This window comes from Orbicella faveolata, unplaced genomic scaffold (assembly GCF_042242905.1).
Source record: "Orbicella faveolata isolate gen_17 unplaced genomic scaffold, um_ofav_v1 contig_46, whole genome shotgun sequence".
Classification (NCBI taxonomy): domain Eukaryota; kingdom Metazoa; phylum Cnidaria; class Anthozoa; order Scleractinia; family Merulinidae; genus Orbicella; species Orbicella faveolata.
The window spans coordinates 14,946,086-14,960,000 of record NW_028301576.1 but is presented as its reverse complement, the minus strand read 5'-3'; the positions used below and the strand labels follow the sequence as shown (position 1 = coordinate 14,960,000).

Here is a 13,915-nt window from a genome sequence, read left to right as displayed (position 1 = left end):
GGCACAACACAATTCGTCTTGGTTGTTAATCTTCACCACACTTCTCTTGAGATCTAACATCTTTTCGATAGCCAATTGTCCTTTTCGAATTCTTTTTCCTGTACCACCGTTTCCGGGACTGCGAATGTGAGAAATGTTGACAGAGAAACTATCGTCTAATTGAAAATTTTCACTTGAGTTTAGCATGGCCGAAATCTGTTGCATCATTTCTGCTGCTCTCAAACTGTTTCTGGTCCAGTCACTCACTCTCATGCGGGGAGAATGGTAGCCGTGATGTAGTCGATTAGAATTGAGGTTGACATACAAATAATCATCGGCTTTAACTCCTGGATCGTTTAAGACTTGTTGTTCAATGCTACGTCTGACGGCTTCTTCTAATTGATTGGGTAGAATTCTCTGAATGGAGGCATTGAAATCAAGTGCTCCTCCATGTTGAACCAACCTTCCAGTGTAATTTCGATGTCTCACTCCTAGATGTCTCACTTGTCTGTCTAAGTGAGGAGTCAAAACAAAGTCAAATCCGTTTTCCAATTCATCAGCGTGATTTGCAAGGAGGTTATCTTCCTCGTCGCTCCAATCAAAGTCCAATTCCTCATTCATTGTAATCGAAACGAGAACAAAATAAAAATGGAGTAGATGCATACCAAGGAGGTGTGAAGAACAGTCACTTTTACGGTTGAATTTATAATGTATTTTTCCCGCCATTTTTTATTTTTAGTACGTGAAGAGGGGGATACCCCCATCCCCCAGTCTGCTTTTCCGTGACGTGGATAAGCACGTGATGACTCATATATTATTTCTTAGAACTTGATGCGTTGGTTGGTGTGCTGTAAACACTCGACTTGCGAGGTAAGTCATGGCTTCGAATGATTGTTTGATATGTCTTGAACCGTGTACTCCTTCTCATTGGAAAGATCATACACCATGCTGTCAAAAAGTGTTTCATCATCGATGTCTCAATTTATTTATCATGAAATGTAGCATTTGTCATGAGAGGGTTAATGCGAGTCTGGGATGTTTTTATAGGAGTAAGTGTTGCGAGAGCGTATTTCATTGGTCCTGTAAACTCGACAAACAGAGAAATTTACCTTTTAACAACAGGTGTCCAGTTTGTGAATGCCTATGTTTTGGTGAAGAGAAATTGGTTGTTAACATCGACGAAGAATGATAGAATTGACCTTGCTACGAACTGGACCGAGTACGACTGAACTGAAGATCAACATTCTTTATTTACCATTCATTGTCAGACTCACGGGTGAAGCTACACCTCGAACCGTATTCTTCTGGGGGGTTGCTGGATACGTATTTCACTTCTTGTACACTGATTTGAAGGAGAGGTATGTTACTCGACGAAAAATGGAATGAACTTAATAGACTGCGACAGATTGTCAATTTTTGGTTGGAGAGCGAGAAAGAGAACTGCTTGTCTGATTTTTATTTAACCCTATTGACATTTGTGGATAGTATTGCACTCGCCAGACAATTTTTTCTCGTTTGTTTTGCAGCAAGACAGTTAAATATGTCCTGTGAAACTGAAATGAATAGAAGTTATGAAATGACTGATATCATTCGAAATCGACTATCATTGATTCTTCTTTTTTGATTTTTAGATGGAACCTTGTATTGTTTGTAAAAAAAATTCTACAACTGAAGAGAATGAAGTGAAATGTACAGGATGTTGTTTTTCATATATTCATGAAATGTGTACTGTCGAATGTACAATGTGTCCAGTTTGTAAAGACCGTCTTCAAGTTTTAGATAAAGTTAAAAGAACCGAAAAATTTACTCCTGAACAAGCAAAGTTAATTGAGGCAACGTTTTTGAGGCATTATGAATAGTATAAGAATCCAAGGCCACCTACTATAACAAGGTTGGAAAGAAAGTATGTAAAAAAAGCTTTGAAGAAGACTGACAATCCTCTTCTAGCCGTAAGTGAAACTAGTAATAGAATTTACAATGTGAGTATGTTTTTTCTGTTTGATTTACCTGAGGAGGAGACGAGTGATTGGGAAGATATTGCTTGTAGATTATCTTTGGGTTACATTTTACCTATGCTACGAGAGATGAAATCGAGATATCTATTAAGACAAAAAAATGGTGGAGTTCATCCGGTTTTTCACTTTTTAAGTGAACTTTTAGAAATGGATGTTAATGATTCTTGTAAAGATAGACCTGCTGTAGTGAGAACCTGTAATCAATGATGTGAAAAATGTAGAGAATTTGTAGCGGTCATAACTTCAGAAGATGAATATCTGAAAGGTTTTCCGAAAGGTGCAGCATTGGGTAATCCTAATTTTCTTTATGATAAGGTTGAAATGAAAAAAAATATCACAGTGAAACAGTTTTTTGAACAAGCAGGTTTTTTTAATGCAGTGTTGAACACATTTAATAACAACAATGTATAACTTACATTATGGGATCAATAAACTTAGAGATTTAACATTTTCTTGGTTTGCATGACTTTCTTGATGAATCTCTTTCTTGATGAATCTTTTTCTTAAACTTGTCGATGCTTCGTATCATCTTTTCATCAGCCTTGTGCTTGTCATCTAAGCTTCTAGCTTTACTGTAGTCGATGTCATGCTGTTTGGATACTCTGTCTAATCTATTTATGCCAGGGTCCCCTCGCTTTAGTCTCTTCTCCAGATGTGTTCCAGGTCCCATGTACTGATAACCGGGCCAATGAAATTCCATTCCCGTCTTAGCTATCATTTTTTGAATGTCGAATCCTCGTCGTTTGGACCCTGTCTTCTTAGTTGTTTTGGTAACTCTCCCTTTGGATGATTTTCGAGTGACCACTCGGGACTTTTTTTTTTTAGTCGCTTTCATAGTCGCGCTGTAGACCTTTTCTCAGTTTATGTCCGGGAGGGTACCAATTTTCCCAACCAGGTAAAGGAGCTAGTTTTTCCAACTCTGTTTTACGTTTCTTCTTGGGTTGTTTTCCTTTCGAGGTTGTTCCACTTGTACTAGGTATACCAAGTGAATGCATCAAACTCTTACCCGCTGCTTTTAAGGCCTTCTTTTTGACTTCTTTACCAAGCGATGATTTTGGAGTCGATTTGGGTGAAGTCGGTTTGGGTTAAGGAGAAGATTTTAAGGTTCTCACAGGTATTTGTGAGGCTGGGGTGTGTGGAAGAAGTCTTCGCTTGGCTTTACTGTAGCTACCAGTAAAATGAGGAGTTTGTGGTTCTTTTTTAACTGCAGACCCTTTGATGATCTTACGCAACATGTTTTCCCAAGGGTCCTTCCACCATACCTTCATCATTGTTATCTAAGTCGATGGGTTCATTTCCTCCAGTACTTTGACCGGGTCCTAAACGAATTCGTTTGGTCAAACGGCGTTGCTGTCTTGCTAATGGTTTGGCCATCTTAACAGCTGTAGCAGCGGGAATTTGCTTACTCGTTAGAATGAGATGTTTTTTTGCAGCCACTCTACCCGCTTTGTTTAAAAGAGTACTATCTGAAATTTGTCCTTTGAAGTATTGAGTGAAATTGTCAAAGTCTTTAGTCGGTACCATGATCATTTTGTTCATGATGAGAAGCGGTGTGAAAGAGTTCTTCCCAATAAGCGGCTTTTTCCTCTGTTTCTTTTTGTTTAATCTTGAGAGATCCAATGGTCTCCTTTTCCACTGAACAGTTTTGACACAGCGTAATTGTATCACCAGGTTCTGTTTCCACTGATAGACGTTGACAGTCTGAACAAACCTTGTCAAACTCCTTAGCTAAATACAATTGAAGGAGTTTTTCGTATTTTTTTTGCCATTGACGTGCTAACTCTTCTTTTTCTTTAGCTTTCTCTTGGAAGTGCTCGATGGTACGATTGGTCTCTTGTAATAAGTTGACCAGTTTAGCAAACATGTTTGAACTCATCTTCGTCTCCCACCGCAACAAACGTTGTAGTAATTGGTTAAACCTTTCCACAAGATACTTCCACCTTTCTGTTTTGACTTCAATTGATTCAATAGTATTGTCTTTCTCTTTTTTAAACTGGTTCGTCTACTACCCAGTTCTCTCAGCTTTGTTGTCTTCTTTTTAAGGGATTTATAGACAGGTCGACTGACAGGAATTTTTCCACCCAATAGGTTCAAAACCATTTCACTGACTGCATTGATCTGTTCTTTGTTGGCATTTTCTAACATGACTTGCCGCTTGTATCGATTAGCTTGTTTCAAAATTCCGTGCAAAAATTTACGGTGAGCCACAAAATGACTACGACTCATGTTTCAAAGACGTTGTCTACCAACTTGCTTTCGTCTACAACCAAACCTCTTTTTAACATGTACCTCCACTCAGAGGGTGAAAACTCACTGGCAAAGTAGTTCTCCTCAAATGGTTCTTCACCACTCCAGTGCTTGTGAACAATCTCATCCAATCTATCTAACTCTATCTGTTTTATAGTCGAGTCGTGGAACTTCAGTACAATCATGTCCATTAGTTGTATACACCGCTGTTTAGGTTTTGGTTTTAATTCAAATCCCTGACTGCTTCTGAAAATGAGATCAACCTCTTCGAAGACATCGTTGCACAGAATGAAAAGTGTAAATGTTCAAAAATTCCTTTTATCACTTAGGGTTTGATCATATTGCGCAGGTCTGTTTTTGACATCAGTCTCCTCAATTTCAACTTGGCTTGGGGTATTTTTTTCATTAGACTCAACAGGGTTCCTCTTCCGTCGATACTTTCCACTTTCAACAAACGTACCAGAGGAACTGAAGCTGCTGGTATTTTACGAATCAGACTCAACAAAGTGATTCGTTTGTCAAGGGGTTTAAATCCTTTGGTTCCTTTTTTGAATTTTCTTTTCTTTCGAGGTTTCTTAGGTTTCTTGACAAATTTCTTCACGTCTCCGAATTTGTCTTCGTACCAATGTCTCTTTTTCATTCGTTTCTTTTTGTCGTCTTTCTTTACGGGAGCTCTCTCAGCTTGCCTTTCCTGCATGTTGTCACTGTAGGTGGTAACTCACCGGTGTTAAGGACACTGACTGGAGTCGGTTGAAGTGTTTGAAGAGCGATTCGTCTTTTTGGTGGTTGGTTATTCTCGACCTGAGTTGAACTCGGTTGGACAGTTTTTTTCTTTTTCCCCTTGCTTTTACCTTTAGGTTTACTGTATTTTTCGTAGATTTTTTCGTACTTGGATATCACATCGTCCAAGTGTCGATGCCCTTGAAACTGAAGATCCATGATGTGTCTTGTTTTGGTAGGAACTCATGAATGTGTTCCATCAGGGAATGTACATGAATTTATCTCGCTTGCATTCCTTAGGTTTCGTGGCTCGTTCTAAACCCTTACGAACTCCAAATCCTACACCTGCAGATATTCCACTCAGGGCTGCTGCTTTTCCCGCCGCTACGAGTGCTGGTATGGCTGCTGCTAAAGGAATGATACCCCCTTTTTGTTTTCGTTTGGTTCTTTTTCTTTTCCTACTCACTCTACTTTTTCTACGTCTTGTCTTCGCCATCGTAACGTGTAATTGGTGTCCTAAACATTGGAACTATCACTTATATCGATACTTCCATTTTCACTTCTGTACAAACTCGTGAAAGTTTGCTTGTCGTACCTTTGACTACACTTTTGGGTGAAAGGTGGTGCCATGTCAATCATGATATCCTCTATCGTTTGCATTTTAGTTAGAAACGTTTGCAGGTCATTCAGTTCCACACCATTGATGTAAGTGTCGATTTCGATCAAACATTTGGCATAGGTGGTGTAGGCAAATTTACTCATGTCCACTTTGTTGGGAAACTTTTTGAAATCAGCCCATCTTTTTACTAATGTTCCAGCTGTCGTCAAAGCAATCATGACAAAACTTTTTTCCCACACGGAACCCACGAGCATGGCCAGAGCCATGACGAGAAGTGCTGTACCGTTGAGAATAGCATTCCATCCTTTAAAAAACTGAAATCGTTGTGAATGACACCACCATTTTTTGTGGTACTGTCGACGAAGATCCTGAAGTTTTTTTTTGTTCACTCCGTCCGTTGAGTCCATTGTGTCTAATTTCGTACTCTAGTTGAAGTGCGAGCCACTCTAGGTGGACCACCGTCTTTATACGTGGTGGTGATGGTGTTAGTGGTTGTGATCCCCGCTATTCTTCGTCCTTGAGCCGTTTGTTGTTGGTCGTTCAGAAGAAGTTCCAATTGCCTTTGTAATTCGTCTTGATTCATTCTAGTAGTTCCCCACGTTGTAGAACTAGTACCAGCTGCAGTTCCAACGTTTCCAATGGGTTGTCTCTGTCTCGGCGAGGGTGTAGATCTTTGTCTACTCCCTGCTGAACTAGTACTTCTACTTCTACTTCTAGATCTACTTCTACTACGACTTGTCGAAGCTACTCCAGCCTGAGTAGGAACGGTACCTACTCCAACCTGAGTAGGAACGGTCACTGTAGGTTGTGTTGTAGTTGCTACACCTACCGAGGTGGGAATCGGAGCTACTATTGTAGGTGTAGCTGACGATCCAACTCCTACAGTAACAGGAGTAATGCTACTAAAGTCTATGTTTGAGCGTGCAAATAAAGGTGAGAAAGCCACTCCAACTCCAACAGGAGAAATTCTGGGAGAGGGAGTTCGACTTAGTGACCAACGTGGTGAAGGGGTCCTCGATGCTGCCATTCTATCTCAGCGATTCTAATACTTCTTCGAGGTCGTTTTTGTTTTTCACCAGGACTGGTGATCATAGATATGTTACTCTCGTCACTCTCGTAACCGTCACTGTCCTCGTCACTGTCTTCCTCACCTCTTATACTCTTCTGAATCATGTCATGCCACTCGTGCAATTTGTCAGTGAAATAGGTCTCATTATGCTCGTCGGCCAATTCACAGGCTTCGGCTGGACAGACTGCCCATTTCATTTTTTTAAGAGCTGGATAATCAATGTCACCTAGGTTTGCAAGTTTGTAATTGGCTCTCAAAACATTCATGAATCTCTTGAACCAAGGAATTCTCACCCATCCCATGTCATTTCTGACTTCGTTCCTATGACAAAGATGCTGCTTGTGATCATCCATGTGTCTTGCTGTTTGGAGAGTTGCACCCTGTTCTAACCAGGTAGACAGAGTCGTATTGGTTCCATCATGTGGTTTAACCAATTCGTAGCTCTTAGGAGCATGAATTTCCTTCAACACATCCTCAATAGGTCCTCTTTTAACTAACCATTTTTCCAAAATAGTGGGTGCATTGTCAATCGTTGATTCACACATCCTGTAAAAGTAGAGGTCACACTCGCTTGGAACGAAAGGGACGAATGATTTCGGCAACATGCTTGGCTTTCTTTATATCGCGTCTCAACTTCATACCCAAATTTGGATATCCATTGATGTGATTCAATGCTGACCTAACGCTTGTTTTTTCTACTTCATTCATTATTCTACGTAAATCTCTGATACCGTCACATTCTACTAGTAGTCTATTAACTACCTCGATTTCCCAGGGTGACATGAGTAAATGCTGTTTTGTCTTTTCTAAAAAGAAGATGAAGTATGGCCACCACTCAAGCTTGCTTCCTAGCATGTTGGAACCAAGCTTCGTTGGTCAATCTCTGCTGTCGAATGAAGTGTTTCCACTTCGTGTCTCTAATCAAATACTCTATCACGTGTCTTGTTCGCTTTACCACGTGTTTTCTTCGTATGAAGGCTCTTTTCGCTTGGTCTTCATACTCCACGACATTTCTTCTCAAATCCCTCACTCCGCGAGCTTCATACAACACAAAATTAATAAAAGTTCTTTGTCTTCTTGTACATCCTTTGTCTCGATACTGACTCAAAGCCCAAACGAAATCATTCCACCACCCATCTTCACTTCTCAACATTTTGCTTGAACTGATAACAATGATTAGGACCTTCTGATTCTAATAGGTGACTCACCACTCTCACATTGTCAGGGGAACTGGGGTGAAAATCCAATACCATGTAACCATAAGGTCTTTGGGTTATTCGTTGGTATGTGGTTAGAACCTCCTTCCAACGCATGGGAAACGCTTGCGTCAGTAAATTTTGCAAACCCACATTATCCCTAGGATTCTTGAAGGTGATGACGTAATGTGCGTTTCTTGAAATACTCTTGGCAAACTTTCCTGGAGGAAACATGTCCTGACTCAAATACATGACCGTAATATCGCGATGATGCGATTCTTTGGTAAAAAAATCCAAGACTCTCTTGTCTTTTCCTGCCTCCTCCATCAGATCGTCCATGATGAGTAAACCTCCTTTAGGAAACCATTTAGGTAATAACTTTGTGTCTGGAATACCCTGGTAAAATTTCACACCATTTTTCTTCATGGTGTCGTAACTCGGTTGCCAGATACTATAGCAAAAATAAATCGCTTTGGGTCTTCTCTTAAACAAGTGTAGGTTTTTCGTGACCAGTTCTGTCGTGAAAAACGTTTTTCCACTTCCACTAGGTCCAACACACATGATACTCGAAGGAGTATGAAATTTAAAAGCAGAACATTTAGCCATACTTGATACACGTTCCAAATGAAAGATCTGCTATTCACTTTGAGTTTATATGGATGTTTTTTTCATTTTTCAGGTTTTAATGAGTCGTCCGTGGGAATCCAGATTCTGTTTGTTCTGCTCGAAAGCATATTACGACCATCCCAATAGTGCCAACCGTGTTCATTGTGTCACCAAGACTCACTGCTGTGGGAGTTGGTTTCATTTCGGTTGCAGAATTTACGCAAATTTTGGATTACATCCCATTAATCAGTTTTGTCCCGTTTGCAAGACCGTCAATTTTAGTGAACCATTTTTGTTCCCTGACGAAGTACGCGAACATCAACTCAAGAGTAAACTATAAAGTAAGTTTTTAATTTATAACCATTACATCATGTACAAATAATGACATATACCCTGAGAAAGTCTAGTAGATTGTCTAAATTGATGTGCTTTTTCGCGAAACTTTCTTTTGTCCACTATCAGTTTCTCTAACATTCTTCCTATCTTATTGTTGTTCCATTTGTAATCTCTTTGAGTAAACATGTCCTGAAAGTCATTCATGCTTTTTCCCTGGGCTCTGTTCAACAAAAAGAAGAAGGCATAGTCTCCACAACTTTTACTACTAAGAGACTGAAGGGCATGTGCGTTTCTCCTGACATTCATCTTCCACCATTTTTCCAACCATGCATAAAGAGGATCCGTTGTTTTTTCTCCGTACACGTCTAAAGGTACTGCATAACTATCAAAGATTTCACATACTCCATCATGTGTCCAAAGAGCTATCCAGTGTTCACCAGGTTGACCTGCTGGATCTGTGTTCACGATGTAGGCAGCCGGTCTATTTTTCACGGGTTTCCTGGGTAATTCGTCACAGGCATAAGTTCCTTCGTAATACTGTTGTAATATTGGTTGACTTGCAACACGTTCATTTAATTGAGTGTCAGTCAGAGCAATCTTTCGCATAGTTAACGCTGATACACGTCGTAAGTGACGGCTTTGTTCTTGTCGATTTCCAAGAGATTCTCAAATTCGGCAAACAAGATAACCGTGAAGTTAGCTGGTGGATTCCCTCCAAAGTTGAGAATGTAGCGGATTTCTCCCAACTGCTTTGGATTCAGGACTGAACTGAAGAGATCACCGTTGGCTGCATTGTTAAAACAGAAGAGTGTGCAGTTTCTATTTGTACCCCAGTCTTTCTCCGTCAACATGTTTCCTCGATCCTTTTTCAAACATTCGGTGGCTTGGAGAAATCGAAAATAGCCTCGATTGTCCAAGTCATCACCGTCGTGCTTGATTTCTAAGGTTTCATCCGGGTGTTCCTCTCCTCTGAAGAGTTGCTTGATACTTGCCAAATTCATTTTTTGAAAGCAAAAGGGATCTCGAGTGTAATCACCATTGAAGGCTCGGGTGTCCACCAATGCCATTACCACCAAGTTGGGTCCTCTACCCTGCCAAGGGTTGTTGATTTCGTATTGTCTTCTGTCATTTGCAAAACTGTAAGTTCTGATCTCACTCCTGACCGTGGGGTAACTCACTACCTTCGAGGATTCCATCTTGACCGCCAATTCTCGGTAAATGTCTGGGTTGATTCAGAGTTGACAGAGAACCAAGCTCACCTTGATGTCGGCTTCAGCCAGTCTTGTTGCTATACCTCCAACAGAACTCCAGTAGAAGTCAGGATTGTTGAAGTAAATCTGTAAGTCAATCTGTATGCCTGGTATCAACAGCTTGTTCAAATTGAACAGTTCCGAGTGAGGTTTGAATCTCATGATGTTTTTCTTGCCTCCTACATATTTGCTTCGTTCACCTCGTGCTTTGTCGATGCTTGTTTTTGATTCTCAGATAAAGCTTGCCAATGTGCATGATCACCGTCTTTATCCAAATTGTTTGCTGTGTATTGTGGAGGGACGTCCACCTAGTTTTGCCATCCCTCGGGAGTCAGGATTGTTTTACCATCTTGTCGGTCATGGTGAAGTTAAGTCTCGATGTAAGCTTTGTACGCATACGTGTCCAATTGTTCACTTATCAAGGTTTGATTCAATCGGACGTTGAGCTGTTTGATCATGGAATGAGCCAGGTTGTTCACTGGAAACGCGTTCTCGACAGCCACCAAATTACCTCCAGCAGCTTTCTTGAAACCCACTTCAAACTCAAAGTAACTCTGGGTAAAGTCGATGTAGTCTTCCTGAGGATCGATCTGAAACATCACTGGATTAATTCCAGTGGTGAACGGATTGATTTTTACAGATCGCTTACTGTAAACACTAAGATCTGTCGGTGGAATCGTAAAGAGATTCAGTGATGGATTTGACACTGTTGCCGAACCTGCGTGAGGCGCAATGTCCGACATGATCTATCTTGTTCATCTTCGACCTCTCTTAGCTTTTGTCTTCACTGTTCGACGTTTCCTACGGTGTGATAATCCACCACCTCGTTGTCTTCCTTTATAATACTTGTAGTTATCGTTTATTCCTTTGAATGCTTGACCACCCAATTTCAAACCCAACGAAGCAAAGGACGGTGCAGGACCAGACAAAAACATGCTGGCTCCTTCGGCAATCTTATCTACCAATCGTCGTTTGTTTCGTTTCATGGCTCCACCTCGTTGAGATCGTCTTTTACCATAAGTCATGATAGGTGGAACCCTGAGAACTCTTCGGGAATAGATGGCATTCATCGGAGGAAGAAATGGGGTGTTCATGGTCCAAAGATGTCTTTGATTTTCCTTTTGACTCTTTTGTGTGCACAGTCAGCTAAATTGTCGGCTTTTCGTTTAGCAGCTTTTCTAACTCCCGTCTTTACACCACGAACAGCACCTGGTATGTTAGGTACAAAAGGAAATCCACCCGTTTTTAAACCTTTCCAACCTTCCAAGGCAGCCGCTTTAGTAAAATCTTATATGAATCCACTTCCCTTTTGTACCTGATCAGGATGAAACCTCGTTAAACCAGAACCTTTCATTGTTTAACTAAGTGAATCGTGACGGTTGTGTTTTCAGCTCCAAGTTGAACCAATTGACCATCGATTTCACTCACCTCCACTTTTATAATCTCGAGCGTGTGTTTTCGAAGTGGAACGTAATGGATGTGAACCGGTTCGAAGTATTGAATGCCTTTTCCAACTCTTTGATAACTAAACTCTCGAAACAAATCGGTCACTTGGTTTCCCACAAACGAACTACTAGCAACGTCACTGTATATCATGAGGGAACGAGAACTACTTCCCACGGCATTATTGAAGGCTGCATTCAAATTGATGAATCGCCAGTTACACCTGTAACTAAGCCTCAGCATGTTCCCATGATCCTGTGGTCCGTAGTAACTGTCATCCCCCGTGTAAAAAACACGATGATAATTAGTAGAGTTGGAGTTATTTTCATAAAGATCGCCTGGATCAGACGAGTCCTGAAGATTCGGAACCAAGTAAGGGTCAAAGAGTTCTTGCTTCAAGTTGGGTCCTAGGTGATACACGCCCCTAGAGTCTGTCGTTATCCATCCCATTTTTTTTAGCCAAGTCTTTTTCTATGTAAAAGTAGGGGTGGGCCGCTCTCGAAGAGCGGTTTCCTCTGTACACATTTTCGTTATCCGTTACCAATTCGTCTCCTTCCCACTTGAACTTCCAGAAAAGTGATTTCTCTTGACCTTGCGAGTTGGTTTGAGAAAACTTTTCATCATCTGCTCCCACCAAGTCACCAATTCTATCTTTGTCAAAAAAATTGGTCACCGATTTCATGAACTCCACTCCATTCACGTCTGGAGACAACTCTTGCAGTTTTGCGTGACTCTAAAGACTGTGCTTAAGATTAGGAGGCTGAGCACTGGAGGGGGCAGTCGTGGAAGTCAACAAATAGCCTACTCTAAACAAATCCTGTTCGTCAGGATTCAATTTGAGGTGAAACAAACTAGAATCAGGTAACGAAACACTACTGAGTCCCGCTTTCCATCGTCCTTCCAGATTGATCTGACGAGGTAATCTGTTTTGAAAACTGTTCGCCTTGTTGCTGGGAAATTTGAGAGTCGAAGAATTACTCAACAACGTGAGGTAAAAGTCGTCGCTTGTTGCACCTGTCTCCATACTTGTTTCAAATGAAAAACTCTGGTTGTATTCACACCTTTACATAGACTGACTTCTTTGGAATCCAACTGTCGTATTTAGCAGGCCAACCTTTCCACCGTACGAGAACCTTGGTACCCTTTTGCTTGATAATTTTCTCAACTCTAAACAAGTCGTCATTGGACACATTGAGTTTCTGTAAATCCTCTTCGTAAAAAGTACCCTCCAAGGGTTCACCGTTCCATTCTTTCAACTTGTAAGTAGGTACAACTCCACGATTCACTCGAGTCACGATAAACACCTCCTCGGTCCATCCGGGGAGATAACCTTTCTTGAAAGGACGATGCTTTTTGTTCAATCACACTTTGTTGTTTTTCTTGAACTTACTCTTTCTTTTCTTAGAACTCAATCGATTAAGGTACAAATTGTTCCACACTTCTAATTCGTTCTTGTTCGACACTTTCTTTGGGGCCATCTTAATGCTCCTGTGGTTCGAAGCATTGTAACCGCTCACCAGTTTCTGCAAGACGCCGAGAAACGAAAGACTGTTCTTCATCGTAAAGTAACGGTACAATCGTTCTTTAAAAGTTCGATTGAAACGCTCAACCACAGCCGCCTTTGCATCCCCACTGGTAGAAAAATGGTGAATGTTCTTTTGCTTCAAGAAGGTCTGAAAGGTCTTGTTGTAAAATTCCTTACCGTCGTCTGTTTGTAAATTGACAGGTTTTCTCCCTTTACTTTTTTTCAATATTTTCTTGAAACCCTCTGTCACGACTTGACCCGTCTTAGATTTAAGGGGTTCCACCCAAGCAAATTTCGAAAACACGTCAATCACCGTCAGGAGGTACTTGGTTCCTTCATTGTACCTGGAAATGTTAGCAACTTCTACCAAATCTGCTGCCCACTGCTGATCGATACCAAATACCATCACCGGGGAAGTTTCAAAGTGACGATGTCTAGGTTTATGTAACGTGTACCCCAAATCTGCTTCCAAAGCTTTTCGAGCCAAAGACACAGGAATCTTTTTGGCTTTAGCAAAACGACTCAACCCACCTAAACTACCGGGTTTCGTAGGATCTCTATACAAACGTTGCACCTGAGCTAAGGAAATGGATTTTTTCTTGAACTTCATGGTGTACAGCAATTCACACGGAAGACAGAAATTTTCCAAGCGTAAGGATGCGCTGCTATGATTCTTTGACACTGATAATAGGGAAACGGTTGCTTTTCTAGCCAAAGACAAAATACGATGAATCTAAAAACGCTACCCTCCAAAAGTCTCAGTTCTTCAAACTCGTAAACGGGGTCGTCACTGTACTCATTCGGTACAAGTTTGTATTCATCTTTTTTGCATGCAAGAAGAATTCTTTTACATTTATCACACGTATCGCTCCAATCCTCACGAGAGTAATGAGACAAGAACGAACCCATG

At 40.9% G+C, this 13,915-nt stretch overlaps 1 protein-coding gene across 1 annotated transcript; it reads right to left on the bottom strand.

The window, feature by feature from the left end:
• Nucleotides 1-3,584: 3,584 nt before the first annotated feature.
• LOC149098584 (uncharacterized protein F54H12.2-like) lies at nucleotides 3,585-10,179 on the bottom strand. The gene has a single exon (XM_089277169.1). The coding sequence runs from the start codon at nucleotides 9,981-9,983 to the stop codon at nucleotides 9,396-9,398; it is 588 nt and encodes a 195-aa protein (XP_089133295.1). The 5' UTR covers nucleotides 9,984-10,179; the 3' UTR covers nucleotides 3,585-9,395.
• Between the last annotated feature and the right edge of the window lie 3,736 nt (nucleotides 10,180-13,915).